This window comes from Balaenoptera acutorostrata, chromosome 20, assembly GCF_949987535.1.
Source record: "Balaenoptera acutorostrata chromosome 20, mBalAcu1.1, whole genome shotgun sequence".
NCBI lineage: Eukaryota > Metazoa > Chordata > Mammalia > Artiodactyla > Balaenopteridae > Balaenoptera > Balaenoptera acutorostrata.
In genome coordinates this window covers 43,494,601-43,515,018 of record NC_080083.1, presented here as the reverse complement: position 1 = coordinate 43,515,018, position 20,418 = coordinate 43,494,601, and the positions used below count along the sequence as shown (strand labels likewise).

Here is a 20,418-nt window from a genome sequence, read left to right as displayed (position 1 = left end):
TGCATGGGTAAAAAAAAAACCTATAAAATCAGAAGAGAGATGACAAATTGGGAAAGAACATCTGCAATTATACCACAGACGTGATCAGAAGGAAAATAAGGAAGGAACTTTTAAAAGTGCCTTAGAAAAAGTGTTCAATGTCACTAATAAAAAAGGAAATGTAAATTTAAACTACACTGAGATATCATTTTATTTTTCCACCTAACAGACTGAAAAAAAAGTCAAAGTTTGATAACAGACACATTGTATTGTGTACAACCTCTAATTTATTTCTGGTGGGAGTGTAAATTCATATAAGTTACTATAATGCTACTATAATCAAGGCAGTTTGATATTGGCATAAGTGTTGGCAATTAGATCAGCAAAAAAGAATATAGAGTCTAGAAATAGACTCAAATATGTGGTCAATTGGTTTCTGACAAAGATTCCAAAGTAAGTCAATGAGAAAAAGATAGTCTTTTCAATAAATGTTGCTCAATTAATTAGATAATTATATAGCAAAAACTAATACATCTTGAGCTCTACCTCACACTATACACAAAAATTAATTAATGATGGATTAAACACTTAAATGTGAAGGTTACATGTATAGGCATGCCTTGTTTTATTGCACTTCACAGATTTTGCATTTTTTACACATTGAAAGTTTGTGATAACTTGCATTAAGCAAGTTTATCAGCATCATTTTCCCAACAGCATTTGTCACTTCATGTCTCTGTCACATTTTGGTAATTCCTACAATATTTCAAACTTTTTCATTTTTGTTATATTTGTTATGGTGATCTGTGATCAGTGATCTTTGATGTTACCATTACAAAAAGATGACAACTTGCTGAAGGCTCAGATGTAGGAAGGTTAAAAGACAAAACTAGTGAAATCATCTATATCCATAATAAATAATTAAGGGATACACAAAACAAAAAGATGTGAACTATAACAAAAACATTAAATGTTGGGGGAGGGAGAGTAAAAATGCAGGATTGTTAGAATGCATTCAAATTTAAGAGATTATCAACTTAAAATAATGATCAAATATATATTATATATGTTGTATATATATATGATATGGACCTCATGGTAACCGCAAACCAAAACCTACAGTAGATACACACACAAAAAAGAGAAAGGAATACAAACGTAACACTAAAAATAGTCTTCAAATCCACCAGAGAATAGAGCAAAAGAAGAAGAAATGAATAAAAAAGGACTACAAAACAATGACAATAAGGACACACCTACCAATAATTACATTAAATGTAAATGGACTAAATGCTGCAATCAAAAGACACAAAGTGTCTGAATGGGTAAAAAATCAAGACCCATATTAAAGCTGCCTATAAGAGATTCACTTCAGATCTAAAGACACACACAGATTGAAAATGAGGAGATGGAACAAAGTATTCCATGCAAATTGAAATGAAAAGAAAGCTAGGGTAACAATACTTATATCAGAAAAAATAGACTTTAAAACAAAGACTATAACAAGAGACAAAAAAGGACGTTACATAATGATAAAGGGATCGATCCAACAAGAAGGGATAACAATTGTAAATATATATGCACCCAACATATGGGCACCTAAATACATAAAGTAAATATTAACAAACATAAGGGGAGAAACTGACAGTAACACAATAATAAAGGGGAACTTTAACACCCCACTTATATCAGTGGACAGATCATCTGGACAGAAAATCAACAAGGAAACACTGGCCTTAAACAGCATGTTAGATCAGATAGAATTAATTGATGTATACAGAACATTTTACTCCCAAACAGCAGAATACACATGCTTTTCAAGTGTACATGGAACATTCTCCAGGATAGATCACATGGATCTATGGATCTAGGCCACAAAGCAAGTCTCAATAAATTTAAGCAGATTGAAATCATATCAAGCATCTTTTCTAACCACAACAGTATGAGACTAAAAACAACTACAAGAAAAAAACTGCAAAAACAACAAACACTGGAATCTAAACAACATGTTACTAAACAACCAATGGGTCACTGAAGAAATCAGAGAGGAAATCAAAAAATACTTGAGACAAATGAAAATGGAAACACAATGATCCAAAATCTATAGAAAACAGCAGAAGCTGTTCCAAGAGGGAAGTTTATAGAAATATAAGCCTACATTAGGAAACAAGAAAAATCTCAAATAAACAATCTAACCTTACACCTAAAGGAACAAGGAAAAAAAGAACAAAGCACAAAGTTTGTAGAGGGACAGAAATAATAAAGATCAGAGTGGAAGTAAATGAAATAAAGGCTAATAAAACCACAATAGAGTAGATCAATGAAACTAAGAGCTCGTTCTTTGAAAAGATAAAATCAATAAACTTTTATTCAGATTCATCAGGAAAAAAAAGAGAGAGGCCCCAAATAAATAAAATCAGAAATGAAAGAGGAGTGGTTACAACTGATACCACAGAAATACAAGGGAACATAAGAAATTACTATGAGCAATTATACACCAATAAAATGGACAACTTAGAAGAAATGGATATATACTCTTAGAAATGTACAATCTGCCAAGACTGAATCAGGAAGAAATAGAAAATATGAACAGAAGATTACCAATAATGAAGTTGAATCAATAATACAAAAAACTCTCAACAAACAAAAGTCCAGGACCACATAGCTTCACAGGTGAATTCTACCAAACATTTAAAGAAGAGTCAATGCTTATCCTTCTCAAACTATTCCAAAAAGTTGCAGAGAAAGGAATGCTTCTAAACTCATTCTATGAGGCCAACATCACCCCAATACCAAAACCAGACAAGACACCACAAAAAAAGGAAAATTACAGGCCAATATCACTGATGAACACAGATACAAAAATTCTCAACAAAATATTAGCAAACTGAATTCAACAATACATGAAAAGGATCATATACCGTGATCAAATGGGATTTATCTCAGAGATGTAATGATGGTACAGTACCTGCAAGTCAATCAACATGATACAACACATTAACAAACAGAAGAATAAAAACTATATGATCATCCCAAAAGATGTAGAAAAACTTTTGACAAAATTTAACATCCATTTATTATAAAACTCTCAACAAAGTGGGTGTAGAAGGAACATATCTCAACAAAATATGGGTCATATATGATAAACCCACAGCTAACATTTTACTCAATGATGAAATTTGAAAGCATTTCTTTTAAGATCAGGAACAAGATGAGGCCCACTCTTACCACTTTTATTCAACATAGTATTGGAAGTCTTAGTCACAGCAATCAGAGAAGAAAAAGAAGTAAAAGGAATCTAAATTAGAAAGGAAGAAGTAAAACTGTCAATGTTTGCAGATGACTTGTCACTATATGTAGAATATACTAAAGATGCTACCCCAAAACTATTAGAATTAATGAATGAATTCAGTAAAATTGCAGGATATAAAATTAATATACAGAAATCTGTTGCATTTCTATATACTAACATCAAACTATCAGAAAGAGAAATTAAGAAAACAATCCCATTTAAATTACATCAAAAATAATAGAATATCTAGGAATAAACTTAATCAGGAGGTGGAAGACCTGTACTCTGAAAACTATAAGACGTTGATGAAAGAAACTGAAGACTGTGCAATCTTTCATGGATTGGAAGATATAAAATTGTTAAAATAACCATACTACACAAGACAAGCTAGAGATTCAATACAATCACTATAGAAATACCAAAGAAATTTTTTACAGAACTAGAACAAATAATCCTAAATTTTGTATGGAGCCACAGAAGACCTCCAAATAGCAAAAGCAACCTTGCGAAAGAACAAAGCAGGCAGTATCACACTCCCTGATTTTAAACCATACTAAAAAGCTACAGCATCAAAACAGTATGGTACTGGCACAAAAACAGATGCATAGATTGGTGGAACAGAATAGAGAGCCCAGAAATAAACCCACACACATATGGTCAATTAATCTATGGCAAAGAATGCAAGAATATACAATGGGGAAAAGACAGTCTCTTCAGTAAGTGGTGTTGGGATAACTGGACAGTGACATGTAAAAGAATGAAACTAGACCACTTTTTTTCACACCATATACAAAAGTCAACTCAAAATGGATTAAAGACTTAAGTGTAAGACTTAAAATCCTAAAACTCCTAGAAGAAAACATAGGCAGTATGCTCTCTTTGACATTGGTCTTAGCAATATATTTTTTAATATGTTTCTTCAGGCAAGGGAAACAAAAGTAAAAATAAACAAATGGGAACACATCAAACTAAAACCTTTTGTGCAGCAAAGGAAACCATCAACAAAATGTAAAGGCTGCCTAATGAATTGGAGAAAAGATTTTCAAATGATATATCTGATAAGGGGTTAATATTCAAAATATGCAAAGAACTCAGACAAGTCAACATCAAAAAAACCCCTATCAACCCAATCAAACATGGGCAGAGGACCTGAATTGACATTTTTCCAAAGAAGACATACAGATGGCCAACAGACACATGAAAAAATTCTCAACATCACTAATCATCAAGGAAATGTGAATCAAAATCATAATGAGATACCACCTCACACCTGTCAGAATGCCTATCATCAGAAAAACAACAAATAACAAGTGTTGATGAGGATGTGGAGAAAAGGGTTGTGGACAAATATAAATTGGTGCAGCCACTATGGAAAACAGTATGGAGGTTCCTCAAAAGATTAAAAATAAAATGCCCTGTGATCCAGATATTTCACTTCTGAGTATTTACCTGAAGAAAACAAAAACACTAACTAAAAAAGATATATGCAACCACATCTTCATTGCAGCATTATTTACAATAGCCAAGATACAGAAGCAACTTAAGTGTCCATTGATAGATGAATGGGTAAAGAAGATGGAATGCTCAGCCATAAAAAAATGAAATCTTGCCATTTGCGACAACATGGATGTATCTAGAGTGTATTATGCTCAGTGAAATAAGTCAGAGAAAGACAAACACCATATGATCTCACTTATATGTTGAATATAAAAAACAAAACAGGGCTTCCCTGGTGGCGCAGTTGTTGAGAATTTGCCTGCCAGTGTGGGGCACACGGGTTCGGGCCCTGGTCTGGGAGGATCCCACATGCCGCGGAGCAACTGGGCCCGTGAGCCACAACTGCTGAGCCTGCGCGTCTGGAGCCTGTGCTCCGCAACAGGAGAGGCCGCGATGGTGAGAGGCCCGCGCACCGCGATGAAGAGTGGCCCCCGCTTGCCGTGGCTGGAGAAGGCCCTCGCACGGAAACGAAGACCCAACACAGCCAAAAACAAATTAATTAATTAATTAATTTTAAAAAAAAAGTTAAAAAAACAAAACAAAACAAAACAAACAAACAAACAAAAAACTCAAAATGAAAACAGACTCATAGATTCAGAGAACAAATAAACTTCCGCTAGTTTATTTTGAGTATTTTCACTACTTTTTTGTTGTTGTTAAATCAGGAGAGTGCTATGTAAAAACATCTAGCATAAAATTTTAGGTCTCAAACTTGGTTTTTCTTTAAACCTACCGTGTATTAACTATTATTAGGTGCTTTATTTCTTAGTGCTCGAAAAAATAGAAATAAAAAAGTGAAAAGAAGAACTTTTCTTCAGCTTTCTACTGTGTTTTTAAAAAAACCTCTTAAATTTTAAAACAATAGATTCTCGGTAAGTTGTAAAGATAGTATAGAGAGGTTCCATGTACCGTAGTTTTCTCCAATGGTTATATCTTACTCAACTGTTGTACAGTTGTAAAATCAGGAAGTTGGCATTGATACAATGCATTTGTTTAGTTCTATATAATTTTTTCCACATGTGTAGATTAATGTAACCACAACTGTAATCAAGATGTGGAACAGTTCAACCACCACAAAGATCTCCTTCATGCTATATCTAATTTGTTCTCCATCTCTATAATTTTGTCATTTCAAGTGTGTCAAATCATACAGTATATGACCGAGACTGCCTTTTTTCACTCAGCATAATGACCTTGAGATCTTGAGAACATTTTCGTTGTTTGCAGTTGTTGACTATTACAAATAAAGCTTCTATGAATAATCATGTATTTTGTTTTGTTTTCAATCCCTTTACTTTCTTTTTAATTTTTTATATTTTTTAATTTTTTAATTTTTAATTTTTATTTTATATTAGAGTATTGTTGATTAATAGTGTTGGTTAGTTTCAGGTGTACAACAAAGTGATTCAGTTATACATATACATGTATCTATTATTTTTCAAATTCTTTTCCCATTTAGGTTATTACAGAATATTGAGCAGAGTTTCCTGTGCTATACAGTAGGTTCTTGTTTGTTATCTATTTTAAATATAGGAGTGTATGTGTGTCAATCCCAAACTCCCAATCTATCCCTCCATCCTCCCTTCCACCCTGGTAACTATAAGTTCATTCTCTAGGCCTGTGAGTCTGTTTCTGTTTCGTAAATAATTTCATTTGTATCACTTTCAACCTACCTATATCATTATATTTGAAGTGAGCTTCTTGTTGAAAGTATATAATTGTGTCATGCTTTTTTATTCCTTATGCCAATCTCTGCCTTTTAATTGGTGTATTCAAACCATTTCCATTTGCTGTAATTGATATGGTAGGGCTTAAGTCTACATTTTATTTTTTGTTTTCTGTTTGTTCCCTGTTTTTTTTCTTTCATTTTTCTTTCTTTTTCCTGCCTTCCTGTAGGTTACTTGAATACATTTTAGAATTCTATTTTGATTTATCTATAATGTTTTAAAGTGTATTTCTTTGCATATCTTTTTAAGTAGTTGCTCTAGGTGTTGTATTATACATATATAACTTATCATGGTCTACTGGGCTTGATGTTTTATCAGTTCAAGTGAACTATACAAACCTTACCTCTGTTTACCTCCCTTTACTCTCCTCTTCTTAGAGCATTTTTTTTTTCTGTCTGCACCAGCTGGTGTTTCTGGGTTGTTGGTTTCTCTAGTTTCCAACTCCAGGATATATGAGGCAAAAAGAAACCCCAGGGAACTCATCTGTTGTTCCTTGTATATCAAGGACTCTAGTTGGTTTGGCTTCTTCCACATTCCAGAGTCTGCTTTTATTTGTTTTTATATGTGATTTCTAGGATTTTTAGCCATACTTAAGAAGAGGAATGGGGAAATATACATCTACTTCATCTTTCTGGAAATTCTCTACTTTGCTGTTTAAATGTGTGAGAATATTTATTCTTATATCCTAAATGTCCAGTAACAGATGATTGTATATAGAACTTGATGTACAAGAAAGGCAGCACCACAAAGGTGGCAAAGCCATCTTCATGAGGAAAGAATAGATTGCTTAGAAAGTATGTTGATAAAACTGGTTTACAGTATGATGAAAAATTAAGTTAAATCCCTACCTTACACTAAATACAAAGGTAAACTTCAGATAGCTTAAAGTTACAAATAGAAATGTAAAACAATGAGGCTAATGGAAGAAGCAGCAGGAGAATATGTTTGTGACTTAGGATGGGGAAAGGTTTCTTAAACAAGATCCAAAAATACGAAACTTAAATCACTAAGATGTATACTTTAAATATCTTACAATTTTATTTGTCAGTTATACCTCAATAAAGCTGAAATTTAAAAAAAACCAGTAATAAGCTACAAGGCTGTATTTACCATGCTAAAGGAATGAAAACATTTTATTTGGAGATCAGCAAGAAAGCTTTATAAACTCCTAGGATATCACAAATAAGCAAGCAGAAGAGGAAATGATAAAACATAAATACATTGTGGATGCTTAGAGGAGAAATTTAGAATATGAAAGCCTTCTTGACTTGAGTTTCAAGTTTGGATGTCCCTGATGGAAGTGCCATCTCCTTTCCAGGACGCTTCTGGCTTCCATTCCTCCATCTGCCGTGCTGGGTGTTTAACCTTCATGTACAGCAGTTTTCCATTGTTCAAATTATGTATGCCAAGCGTGGCTCACAAGTGTTGTTTGACGTGCTTGTTGCAGAACATGGGTTACAGGGAAGCCTGTGGAAAATCCATTTTTAACTAAGCTTAATATGGGGAAGCTGGATAAAACGTCAACTCAGAAAAAAATCTGCTAAAATTTGCCCAGCAAATTAGGTTCTGAAGAATACTCTTTGCAGAGTAACATTTGACTGAAGCCTATTTTATCCCTGGACCCAGAATTGTCACTTCATGCTCACTGAAGCATTAACAGTTGAATAAGTTTTATGTATTTTCTTCACTTGGCAAATGCCATCTTATGCGTGTTCTTGAGTTTCCTTTAATGGAAGACAGGAGCAAAGGGAGACTCCCAGCTTGAAATGTCATATGTAATATTTTTTTTGCTTTAGAACTTTGGAATATTTTGAACATTTCTATTGTCATGTGATTAGCCTTGCTGCTTTTCGTCACTCTTTAAGAAGATCTTTTAACACATTAAGGAGGTTTGACCTTGGCCAGATCTTGGGGAAACAGGATTGTCTTACATGAGTCTCTTTGTGACTCTGGGGGATTTTGAGAGTAATTGTGTGGAACTTGCCTGCAGTCCTCGCTCTCCAGCAGCCCCCAGTGTGTGTTGATCTCACACTCCAGCTGGGCCTTGGTGTCCAGCAGCACCTCCTACTCCTGGTTCTGCCGTTCGAGATCGCAGCGGATCTCGGCCAGCTGCTTCTCCACATTATCAGTCAGGCACTGTATGTGGGCCAGCTGGGAGCTGTACTGGGCCTCGGTTTCTGCATTCCAGAGATTCTGTCTGCAGAAGGAAAAGAGTGTAAAAAAAGCTGTTGTAACACAGTCTCTGGTGCTAGATGGCCTGTTTTCAACCTTGCTCTACCCTTTTTTTCCAGTGTGACTTTGGGAAAATTACCTAGCTTCTCTGAGCCTCAGTTTTACTCTATAAAAAATGAGGAATGAAAAGTACCTATCTCATAGGATGTTTGGGAGGGTTAAATGAGTAAATATATATAAAGTATCTAAAACAGGGCCTGGAAAAAATTTAAGGGTAGTAAGTGTTATCATTACCACTATGACCACTGCAACCTGACACATACTTGTGTAGCCTACAGAGGATCAAAAGCATTTGAGAGGAAATGTATATGTGCTCCAGGCTCCTAGTGTGGTTAAGAGAAGAGGTTCTGGGATTGAACCACTTGGATTCAGCTTTCACTTTTGCTGCTTAAAAATTGCATGACCTCCTATTACTTAATCTCTCAGTTTTCCTCATCTGTATAATGGGGTCAGTAAAGGGATTTACCCCATAAGGTTATTGTGAAGCTTAAATTAGCATTGTGCCTCTTGCAAGATGAATGCTCAGCTATTATTCACCCAGGTATTCTCTATAGGACCTAATGTGGCACACACAGTGGTGCTGTGATTATCAGCCTGATTTTCATACCTTATGAATTGGATTAGAGTTAGGAGTAGCATAAAGCATCCAGGAAAGCCATTTGTGGAGTTGTCTCCTCCCCAAAAGCAATGGCAGGTGAAGGGTTTGGTTCCTCCATCTGGCACTGTCCAGTGGTCATTTCATATTTACATTCAGAGACACACCAGAATGATCAGACTGCCTAGAGTAATTTTATTCCACGTTAAGCAACATCTACCCAAGTTCCATTTATATACACAACGTGAGCTCTACCAGTTTAACTTTGTCACTCTTAGATCCCTTCAGTGATTATGCCATTTTCCTCACCTCTTCATGGTTTTTCTTAAGGCAAAGGAGATCATCCTTCAGAGACTCCGCGTGGGCCTCCAGATTGGATTTGCACAGGGTTGGCTCACCCAGGATCCCACGCAGGCCACTTATGTCATTCTCTACCAGCTGGCAAAGAGACAGTTCAGACTCGTACCTTTCACAGCAAAAGAGATATAGCCGATGCTTACTCTGCGGGACACGGCGCAAAGTGCTGGGGCACACAGATGAGTGACATGTGACCTCAAGGAACCCACATGCCGTAATTTCTTCTACACCCCAAATCATGAAAAATTCAAGTTTTGTGAGCATTCTTAGCTTGAAAAATATTATATAGACAATACTTGTGATGTGTGTGTGTAGGTACGTGAGAGAAGGAGAGAAAGAGGCACCATAAACTATTTTCAAATTCAAATTAAACTTACTTTGACCTGAAGTCATCGGCAGCCAGTTTGCAGTTGTCAAGCTGTACAGCAACTCTAGAATTCTCTGCCTTTGTACACAAGATCTGGGAAGTAAGTTATTATGTCATGAATAGTTCTTTGAAAGAAACCCACATATGTACATGGTTAACAGCTATGCCATTATTTATCTTTTAAAAGTCTTTATAAGAAAATATAAAATAGCTTTCAGTCTGCTTTTATTAACCATGTCACTTCATGAAGAAAAAAGGAGTGCCAATTTATAAACAAAATAGAGAAATAAAAAGGTTTAGTTTTTTTAATGACCTAAGACATTTTGCAATATTCTTTGGCCATCGAACTCCGGTTTTTCTCCAGAGGTAGTTTGTATTATGACTATATCCGTATCCATGATAATAAAAATTCATCAGTAAGAAAAGGACATAACTACTAGGTAAAATTATATGATTAAAAAGATGACATTTAAAAAGCTTTTATTGACACATATACACTACTGATACTATGTATAAAATAGGTAGCTAATGAGAACATACTGTATAGCACAGAGAACTCTACTTAATGCACTGTGGTGACCTAAATGGGAAGGAAATCCAAAAAAGAGGGGATATATGTATAGCTGATTCATTTTGCTGTACAGTAGAAACTAACACAACATTATAAAGCAACTATACTCCAATAAAAATTAATTTAAAAAAATAAAGTGACTTGTGGAAAAAAATGACATTTCAATATCTATGTTAAAAATAATGTACACGTACCGTGTTACATACAGAAGTAATTATAGATATAACACTGTTCTTCCTCATTCTCTAGCTGATAAAGGTAAATTCAGAGGTAAATGAGTTTATTATGGTCACTTACTAATTAGTGGCAGCACAGGGGCTAGTGTTGATGTTTGCTAACCTTTTGTCCAGTGCCCTTTCCTCTACATCACATTACCTCTGGGAAGTCCCTCACCTTTACCTGGTTTCCTTCCATAGAGCAGCCTCTTGTAGTATAAAGATAAAGTGCATCACAGACTGGGAAGGTGAAACATTCGGGCAATGAGATACTAGACCTTTTGCTGGATATCTTCAATGGTGTCGAAGTAACACTGATAATCAGGGCACACCAAGGGGACATCCTCTTTACACTGTTCTCGGATCCTGCATTCCAGCTCCGCATTCATCTCCTCCAGCCCCCGCACCTTCTCCAGATATTTGGCGAGTCTGTCATTCAGAAACTGCATCGTCTCCTCGTTGCTGTTGAACATGCCATCCTCACACCAGGCACAGTTCCCCACCGAGCACGGAACATTACAACTCCCAGCAAAGCAGCACGGCGCGAGGCACCCAGTTGGCACGCGAGACCTCGATAGGAAACTGGGGGCCTGGCATCTGGATGTAGCACAGGCACTGGGGAGACAAGTGGTTTCCACGGAACAGGTTGAAGCAAGTGCCCGATCAGAAGCCCTGACACCCGACTCAGAAGAGCAGCAAGTGGAGGAATAGTCAGAAGCCATCCTATCAGAAGTGAAGGACAAGACTAATTGCAAAACTCTGATTGCCTGCCTTCAAAAGTCTCATTCCTTCCTGAGACTTTTCTAGAGCCCCTCAAATGGCTATTTACAGAAGGCACCGGATGTTTTCTGGTGCCAGTTTTCATATGAACGTTCATTAGTGTTGCTTTTTGCTGAAGAAGAGTTTTATGCCTCGTAAAAGAGGCATAACTTCAGGTTACTAAATAAGGACACAATCTCCATGTGCCAATAGGATAAAATACTAGTTTCAGAAAATCTTCGTAGGAAGCATTGTCCTTTTGACAGGATAAGGAAAAAAAGAAAATTTGGCCAATCAGTAATAGTAGATACAACTGATTACACATGAGGAAAATAATATTCCTGCAGATTTTGATCCTGTGCATTGAAAACTTTTATGTCTTCTTTTAAAATTAATTTTGCAACTCATTTAAATGCCATTTATTTGTTTGTGCCACTACCATAAAAGTGTTCTGTGCGATTAGCAATCTTTGCGATGCTTTTTGTGCTCGCATGGTGGAGTGAGGTGTGTACTTGGTTTAAAGTGTGTGTGTATGAACCATACCTGCCTGTGTGCAAATTGAAAAGTCACTTTACATAACTGATGGGCATCATTTTTGCCCTCTAGGCCAAAATAGAAATCGATTCTCAAGACATGGACTTGGGATTTTTGATTTCCTGAAACTTGCTTTCTCCACATTTCCTATGCCTCATTTTTATATCAGGGATACTATTTTTTACCTGTATCTCTAATAAGAATGAAATGCAAATTGTGTTATAATCTTTTAGTCTCTCAGGAAACTAAACCCTCATTTATGACACTTCAAAGTAGGGGCAAGGAAGCTACAGAAGGCTTTTCTTCTGGGGCATGGAAACTGTTTTCTCTTATTTTCTTACTTATTTAATTTTGAAGGGCCAATTTCATGAAAATTAAAAATACTGGAACTTGGGAATAAAATTCTATAGTATAGGTTCCAGCAGTTCCATTGGATAAAATCCCTGGTGCAGTACTGAATGGATAGGGATTTGAGATATAAGTTTTTTGGATTCTCTCTTAAATTTTATCTCCAACTTTCACTTTTCCTGGCTTTAATTGTGGTATTTATTTCATTAAAAAAGTGTACAGAACAAACTGTCTGCAGAATCTTTAAGATATTTATGGGAAAAAAACCCCATTATTCTGACAAAGTTAAAATTTTCATGATTCAGAATAAATGATTTTTTTTTCTAACTCTCAGCACTACTTCCTTAGATAGCTGATAATGGAAAAACAAACAAACAACTAAAACCAAACCTGGAGACTTTAGATACATGGATTAGAATAGTCTCTTAGGATTTATTATTCATTGAGCAGAGTTGGTTTTGATTTTAGTAATTCTCTTTATACTTTAACACTTTGGCTAAAAGTTCTTACCTGAATACAAATTAGACGTTCTTTTTCTCTTTGCTACCCTCTTTTTAATGTGTATTTCCCCCTCATCTTTTAAAAGATATTCTATTAATTTTTGTTAATTCAGCAGTTTGACTATGATATATCTAGATGGGGTGTGTGTGTGTGTGTGTGTGTTTAAGTTATATTTATCCTGCTTGGGATTTGTTGAGATTCTTGAATTTATTGGTTAATAAAATATATCACTAAGTTTGGAAAATTTTCAGCTTCCCCTCCACCCAATTTTTCTGCCCACTTTCTCTCTCCTATCATTCTTGAACTCCAATTTCATGTATGTTTGACCACTTGATACTGTCCTAGAAGCTCAGGTTCTGTTCATTTTTCTTCTTTTTAGTTTTCTCAATGTTTTAGTTTTAACTAAAACATTAGTTAGTTTCAACTAACATTGATAATTTTGTTCTATTTTAAGATTATTTTGATTATTACTAGATTATTATTTAACTAGCCGTTTCTATTGTGATATTAAGGACATCTATTGAATTTTTGACTATACTCTTTAGTTCTAGAATTTTCATTTGCTTCTCTCTTACTTAATTTAAATAATTTAAATTTAATTTATTATCTATTAAGCAGAATTTTAAAATTTCACTTTTTCTGGTGAGATTCCTCATCTTGTCCACTCTTTCTTTCACATATTGTTCATCTTTCCCTTTAAATCCATGAAAATATTTATAATATCTGTTTTAAGATTGTTGTCTGCTAATTCTAACATCTATGTATCTATGGACTTATTTTTATTGGCTGCTTTTTCTCTTGATTATAGATGAGATTTTCCTGCTTCTTCACATGTCTGGAATTTTTAAATTATATGCTGTCCCTTTTAGATGATATATTTTAGGAAATATCAATTATGTTGCAGAGTTTTAAGTGTTGAGTTTTGTTCTGACAGGAAGTTAAATCACTGGAAGATCCTCTTGATATTCTCAGGCTTGATTTTAGGTTTTTCCAGGGCAGGAATAATTTGATGTGTTCTTTACTCAAGGCTGTGATCCTTACTCTTTTGGGGTGTTCTTCTGGAATATCAATTGAATGCCTAAGGTACTCAGAGTTTTCCCACTCTGGATAGGCTGGAAATTCAAAGTCTGTTAGTATTGAATGACTTTTGGTATGTCCATTCAGCTCTTTATCCCCCAGCAGCCACTCTATGCTAACTTCATGGAATTTCATCCTGTGTGCATGCAACCCAGCCTTCTGCAAGTACTTGACAAGATCTTTTACTCAGACTTCTGCACTTCCCCACATACATCTTCTTCCTTCTAGAACACTATTGTGCAAATTCTAGCTGCCTAAACTTCATTTAGATTTGCCACTTGTGTCTTGACTTGTCTAGAGCAGAACTCAGTATTTCCTTTTTTAATTCTGTCCTCCGTCTCTGCTCCCATGTTCAGTTGGTGACATAACACTACTACCTAATCTATCTTTGACTACATCTTCTTTTCCATATTCTTTTGATCTCCAGCTCCAGTCAATTTACCTTTGATTATGTCTTTCTTCTCTTTATCACTGGGGTATCAATCTTAATTTCCTAATTTTTCTCAATTTTGTGGTACTATAGCACTTGACTAATGCTACTGGTAGAGCACTTATATTTTTATTATTATATAAAGCCTGGCATTCAGTAAATAGTTATTAATTGTATGAGGGAGTGAGTGGGTATTGTGTGTGTATCTGCCTCACCTTCCAGACCTCACCTTCAGCTCATTTTTATCAGGGTTAGTAAAATACAGGGTACATAACAGGTATTTAATATGTTTATTGAATGAATGATATTATTGTTATTATCTTTTTGCACAAATAGATCAGGCATCTGGATTAGTTGATATATTAGATCATGTTTGGTCTTTGGATCATATTCAGTATTTCCCAGCCTACCTTAAACCATTTTGGGGGGAGGACAAGTCAGGGAAATTATGCTGATATACTGGACCATTTTTTTGTGGTTTATTTTTTTTTAAAGATTTTTTTTTTTGATGTGGACCATTTTTAAAGTCTTTATTGAATTTGTTACAATATTGCTTCTGTTTTATGTTTTGGATTTTTGGCAGCGAGGCATGTGGGATCTTATCACCCCAACCAGGGATTGAACCCACACCCCCTGCATTGGAAGGCTAAGTCTTAACCACTGGACCGCCAGGGAAGTCCCAATTGGACCATTTTATATGCAAGGCCATTTACTTTTCTTAAAACAACAAGAACAACAAAAGCAAGAAATATTTGTCTGTACTGCCACCCTTTTCAGTTTTGCAGATGTTCTCTGTTTCTTAAAGTGCTGACCTTTGGAATTAAGAAATTCATTTAATGGATTAATAAAAATAAACAGAAGTAATTGTAGACATTTGTGCTATGCCAGAGACGTAAAATTTATTAGGATAATCATGAAGAAGCGCCTCAATTTCCAGAAAGATACCTTTCAAGACTGGAAACAGAATTCCCAAAGCACCCAAAGAAAGATACACTTTAAAATGAAGGAACTGAACAACTTTGGGAAACGTATTAGGCATCCACCTATTGCAACTGTCCTTGTTTACTGATATCCGCTACATGGACCTTGAAAGTCTCTCGGTTTCTTTTTTGCGGGGGTTGTCAGTGATAGCGCCCTCCTTGTTCCAACTTCGAAAGCAGAGCCAATTAGTTGCAGGTACTGAAACAGGTGAACACTCCTGGGTTGACTCTTCCCATGTCAGGCACTGAGCGAGGCAGCCATCAGTCAGTAGCACTTCGGGATGCAGGGCTCACAGCAGGCCTGAATGAAGGTTGTGAGGTTGATGCTTTCCAGGCCTGGGGTGGGCTGGGCAGAGTGGAGCAGGAAGCAGGTGGGCACACAGGGCTGAGGAATGTGGCAGGGTGGAGGGCAGTTGTCACAGCAGGTTGGCCCCAGTAACCAAACCGTGTGTGGGCAGGTGCTGGGCAGGCAGACTCCGCACCGACAGAATTTGTCAGAGGAGCAGATGGTGGTGGCAGGGCCGGTGGGGACGCTGCAGCAGTAGGGAGCGCAGCAAGCCATGGCGCTGGGAATCTGTGGTTTTTATTGGTTTGGTTTAAAGAAAGATGAGGCTCCTGAGGTGTGAATGTCTCCTCTTGCTCTGGGGCTCTTATATACCCTCTCCAATGGGTGTTGGTCCAACCAGAGGGCTTCTTTCCTGGTTCTTGTTTATGTTAATGTACCCATTATCCTTTGATTGGTTTGACATTTAGATGCTTGTAAAGAGTCTTTATCTTCCTAATTAACCTTTATTTGAGTTCCTTGCTAAATCTGAACTGATTACTCTTGCTATTATTTGTCACTGGAACACGAGCTTTGTGAGGTATCACCTAAGGCTTCTGCTACTATAATTCCACCAGCCCTGGAGGGGAATATGCATGACAGTACACCTGTAGTATGTAGGTCTTTTCTCTAGCGCTGGTCACTGGTCAGTTTTTATTCTCTTTACCTTTATCTGTTACCAATTGATCTGATGAACTATTCTTGTTTTAAAGAGCACTTAATTTTAGTAACTCTCTTTTAGCTTTGGGAACTTTAAAAAAATTAACTAATTTTTAATTGATATATAATTGACATGTAACATTGTATTAGTTTAGTTTTCAGACTTTTGAGGATCAAACTTACATTGATATGGAGAGATATGCTATTATTCCATTTTTATCATAAAATATTATAATACATATTCATTAAAAATTTGGACTATATAGAAAAGTATAAAGAAAACAAATTATCCATAATCTTATCATCAAGAGAAATTCTCTATTAATGTTTACATATGTCCCTCTAGTCACTTTTCATACATTTGTTTGTCATTTTATTACATCACTGGAATCACATTGTACATACGGTTCTATAACTTGCATTTTCACTTAAACATATACATTTTCATTATCTTGTATTCTTAAGTATATTTGATAATGTCATTTTTAACATTTCCTAGCGTTCATCATATAATTTACTTCTAAGTTGCTTAAAAATCTCATATTATTAATCATTTAAGCTATTTGCAACTTTTCCCTGTGATAATTGTGGCAAGAGTAACAACTGTATGTAAATCTTTATGCACATTTCTTATCATTTCAGAAACAGGGCTAATTATTAGGTAGAATTATTGATGCAAATGTTAATTAATGATATTTTAAGGCCTTTGATATTCATTGCCATACGGCTTTCCAGAATGGTTCTATTTACCCATTTTTTTTGTTTACATATTCCCACCAGCTGTGCTTGAGAATTCCTGTTTCCCTACACTTTTGCTAGATATTTTATTTTTAAAGTGTTTGCCAATTTGGTTGGTGGAAAATGAAATTTCATTGTTGTAGTATTTACATTTCTTTCATAACTGTTAGGTTAAAACATTCTTTCATAAGGACATTTATCTTTCTATTGAGAACTGGCTTGCTTTGTTTCTTTTTCTGCTGAGTGTGGGAAAGTTGAACTTTTAGCTTATGTCTACATGCTAAGTAAAAGAATAACTTAACACCATGATACTAATATTGCTACCAATGGAAAGTGAAGTTAAGGACCTAAGCTAATATGTCCACAATTGATTTTGTTCACGTTTTTTTCCCCAAAGTAGTATATTTTCTCCCCAGATGAAATGTAGCTGTGGTAAGAAAGACATGGATTCTAGCTCCAGTAAACCATTTAGACTTCAAGCATAGTTCAGCATATGAGAGGGAACACAGCGTGGGCTCCTGTCCGGGGTCACCCTGACGACTCAAAGCATTTCCAGTCAACTTTGACTCACTCATCCTTCAAGCCATGGTTCTTTCTTCTCTCTTCCTTTAAGTCTACCTGAATCTCAGTGCATGATGGGAAAGTCTGTGTGATTTTTTTCTGGAGGGGGTGTGGATTCAATAGGACCACATTAAGAGTTACAAGAGTTCTTTACTGGTCCCAGTACTGTTGGCTAACTTTCTTGCTATGGCAAGCAATTAACTTTTTGGAGCCTGATCTTTCTCCTCTGTAAAATAAGGGTAATTATATCTACATTCTTCCACTCTGAAGATTATTGTGAGGCTCGCATGAGATAAAAATGGATTAAAGTCCATAGACAATCATAAAATGCTACACAAAGATAAATTATTACCATCATTATCCAAGCAAGTTGCAGGTCAAACTTAGGGGAAGAAGAAGGGGAAGAAAGTAAGTAAAAGAACAACCTTACTGGAAATGGCAAACATTTACCTAAAAGTTCTCACCTACAGTTAGAGAAAATGGCTGGCACGGAAATTAATAAATTTCAAATTTAAAGAAATTCTCTATGGCTCTGCTTGGAAGAAAGGGTTCGTGATCTTTGCTGGTGTCCCTGGATTTCCCCTAGATTGATCATTGAGTGAATACCTGCCAAATTGCTCACCCTTTTACTCAGCGCTGATTATTAAGAAAATTATTTTGACATTTTAAGAAAAGCATTATAAAGGGGTTTGCAGACTCTCACAGTTAGAATTGCATGGCAGAAAAATACCAATCTCTTATTTAGAAAGCATATTATTTTGAGTCAACCTTATAAGGAAAAGGAATTGTTACTATTCTATGTGGAATATTATGTTTCTATAACTAGAAATAAGATTTTAGGTTACAGATTAGAAACAGTTGTAAAATGCCAAGTTTATGAATAAACTCATTTCTTTTATTGAAAAGACCTGTAGTGCTTTATTAGAATTTATCTTCTCTGCAATGGTCTAAGAGACCTGGGGATAACTCTCCTTTGTTTATTAATTAGGATCATGAGTCCTAGAGAGGTGAGATAATTTGCCTTAGATGGCCTGGTGGTTGACTTGTCAAAAGCTAAATATAGGACATTTTGGGATTAAGCTACCTTTCTTGTGGTTTAAAATGCAAGTTTAAAGCATGTGTCAGAGATACTAAGCATATTTATTTTTAGAAACAAAGGGTACCTTTTTTCTTTAAGCAAGTGCAGGAAAAACGTGATGATTCTTGATGAGATGGTAGATTTTCAAAGTGCTGAAAATTTACACACACACACACACAAAAGCTAGTTCAGTGTTTTCTTTGAAGTATAGTTGATTTACAATGTTGTGGCAATCTCTGCTGTAAAGCAATGTGACTCAGTCATACACAGAGACATTCTTTTTTTATATTCTTTTCCATTATGGTTTATCTCAGGAAATTGAATATAGTTCCCTGTGCTATACAGTAGGACCTTTTTTTTAACTTTTAATTTTATATTGGAGTAGAGTTGATTAACAATGTTGTGATAGTTTCAGGTGTACAGCAAAGTGATTCAGTTATACATGTACATGTATCTATTCTTTTTCAAATGCTTTTCCCATTTAGGTTGTTACAATATTGAGCAGAGTTCCTTGTGCTATACAGTAGGTCCTTGTTGGTTATCCATTTTAAATACAGCAGTGTGTACATGTCAATCCCAAACTCCCTAAGTATCCCTTTCCCCCACCCTTCCCCCCAGGATCTTGTTGTTTATCCATCTTATATATAATAGTTTACATCTGCTAATCCCAAACTCCCAGTCCTTCCCTCTCCCACCCCCCTTCCTCTTGGCGACCATAAGTCTGTTCTCTATGTCTCTGAGTCTAGAACTTGCCCAGTTTTAATTACACGTTTCTATGGTCAGTGGGGGTATCTGGACAATGAAGATATAAAGATTGATAATAAAAAGAGATAGAAGTAAAATATGGTTGTTAGTCTCTTGTTTGAAATCTCTCATTGCTTCGAGGGTTCAGCCTGAACACCCCTGCTGGGGGGTCCCACCTCAGGGTCTTTGGATTTCTTCTCTCTCCCTGGCCTCAGTCTCTCCCATCTTTAAAGCATCCATGAGTTAGTAAGCTGCTGTTCTGTCTGGAAGAGCTTCTCCTTACCTCTTCTGCTTCATCACCTTTTAATGCTTAGCTTGGATAGCTCAAAGGCTTTCCATAACTGTCCCTCACCCTAACACTGACTCACTAAATAAATCTGGGTTTTTAGTTACCCTGTCTGTGTGCTTGCCTGGCATACTGCTCACATCTCTGTCACAGCAGAAATCACAAGGCATTATAATTATGTTCATACAACATACATAGAACACATACTCTGTGATTATAATAATTTGTCTCCTTCACGAGATTTGAGAGAAACTTGAGGGCACTTTAGGTAATAACATTTCTTTAATGTTTATACTCTTGGTATGGATTTGGAGCCTGGCATGGGAGAGGCATGCAAGAAATATTGGCCAAGTGAATGAGTTAATGGACTAAATCCCTTGTCGACTGTATCCTAGGTTGTGTTCCATCTTCTTACTCCATGGCTTCTAAGTTCTGTTCATTCAGAGCTGAGCTACTAACAAGCCTGTGGGATCCTCTGAGAAATCCTTCTCTGAAGAGACTGATAGGCAAACTGAGGACATTTAAGAACATGTTTATTTAAAGGCATTTGCTTCTCCTCTTCCTTGCT

General features: G+C 35.8%; 2 protein-coding genes across 2 annotated transcripts in view; both read right to left on the bottom strand.

The window, feature by feature from the left end:
* LOC103000733 (keratin, type I cytoskeletal 40) overlaps positions 1-11,554 on the bottom strand; it is a 31,966-nt gene extending 20,412 nt beyond the window's left edge. The window contains 3 exon segments of the mRNA XM_057535181.1: positions 9,632-9,788; positions 10,057-10,139; positions 11,111-11,554. Of these exon segments, the coding sequence (XP_057391164.1) occupies positions 9,632-9,788; positions 10,057-10,139; positions 11,111-11,554 (684 nt within the window).
* A 4,172-nt stretch (positions 11,555-15,726) lies between these two features.
* On the bottom strand, positions 15,727-16,023 carry LOC103013345 (keratin-associated protein 3-3-like). Its single transcript, XM_057535180.1, has one exon. It carries the CDS (start codon positions 16,021-16,023, stop codon positions 15,727-15,729), a length of 297 nt encoding a protein of 98 aa, XP_057391163.1.
* Between the last annotated feature and the right edge of the window lie 4,395 nt (positions 16,024-20,418).

What these genes read in the sequence shown, in the direction of transcription:
- LOC103013345 (XM_057535180.1), bottom strand. Translation starts at nt 16,023, where the DNA reads ATGGCTTGCTGCGCTCCCTACTGCTGCAGCGTCCCCACCGGCCCTGCC.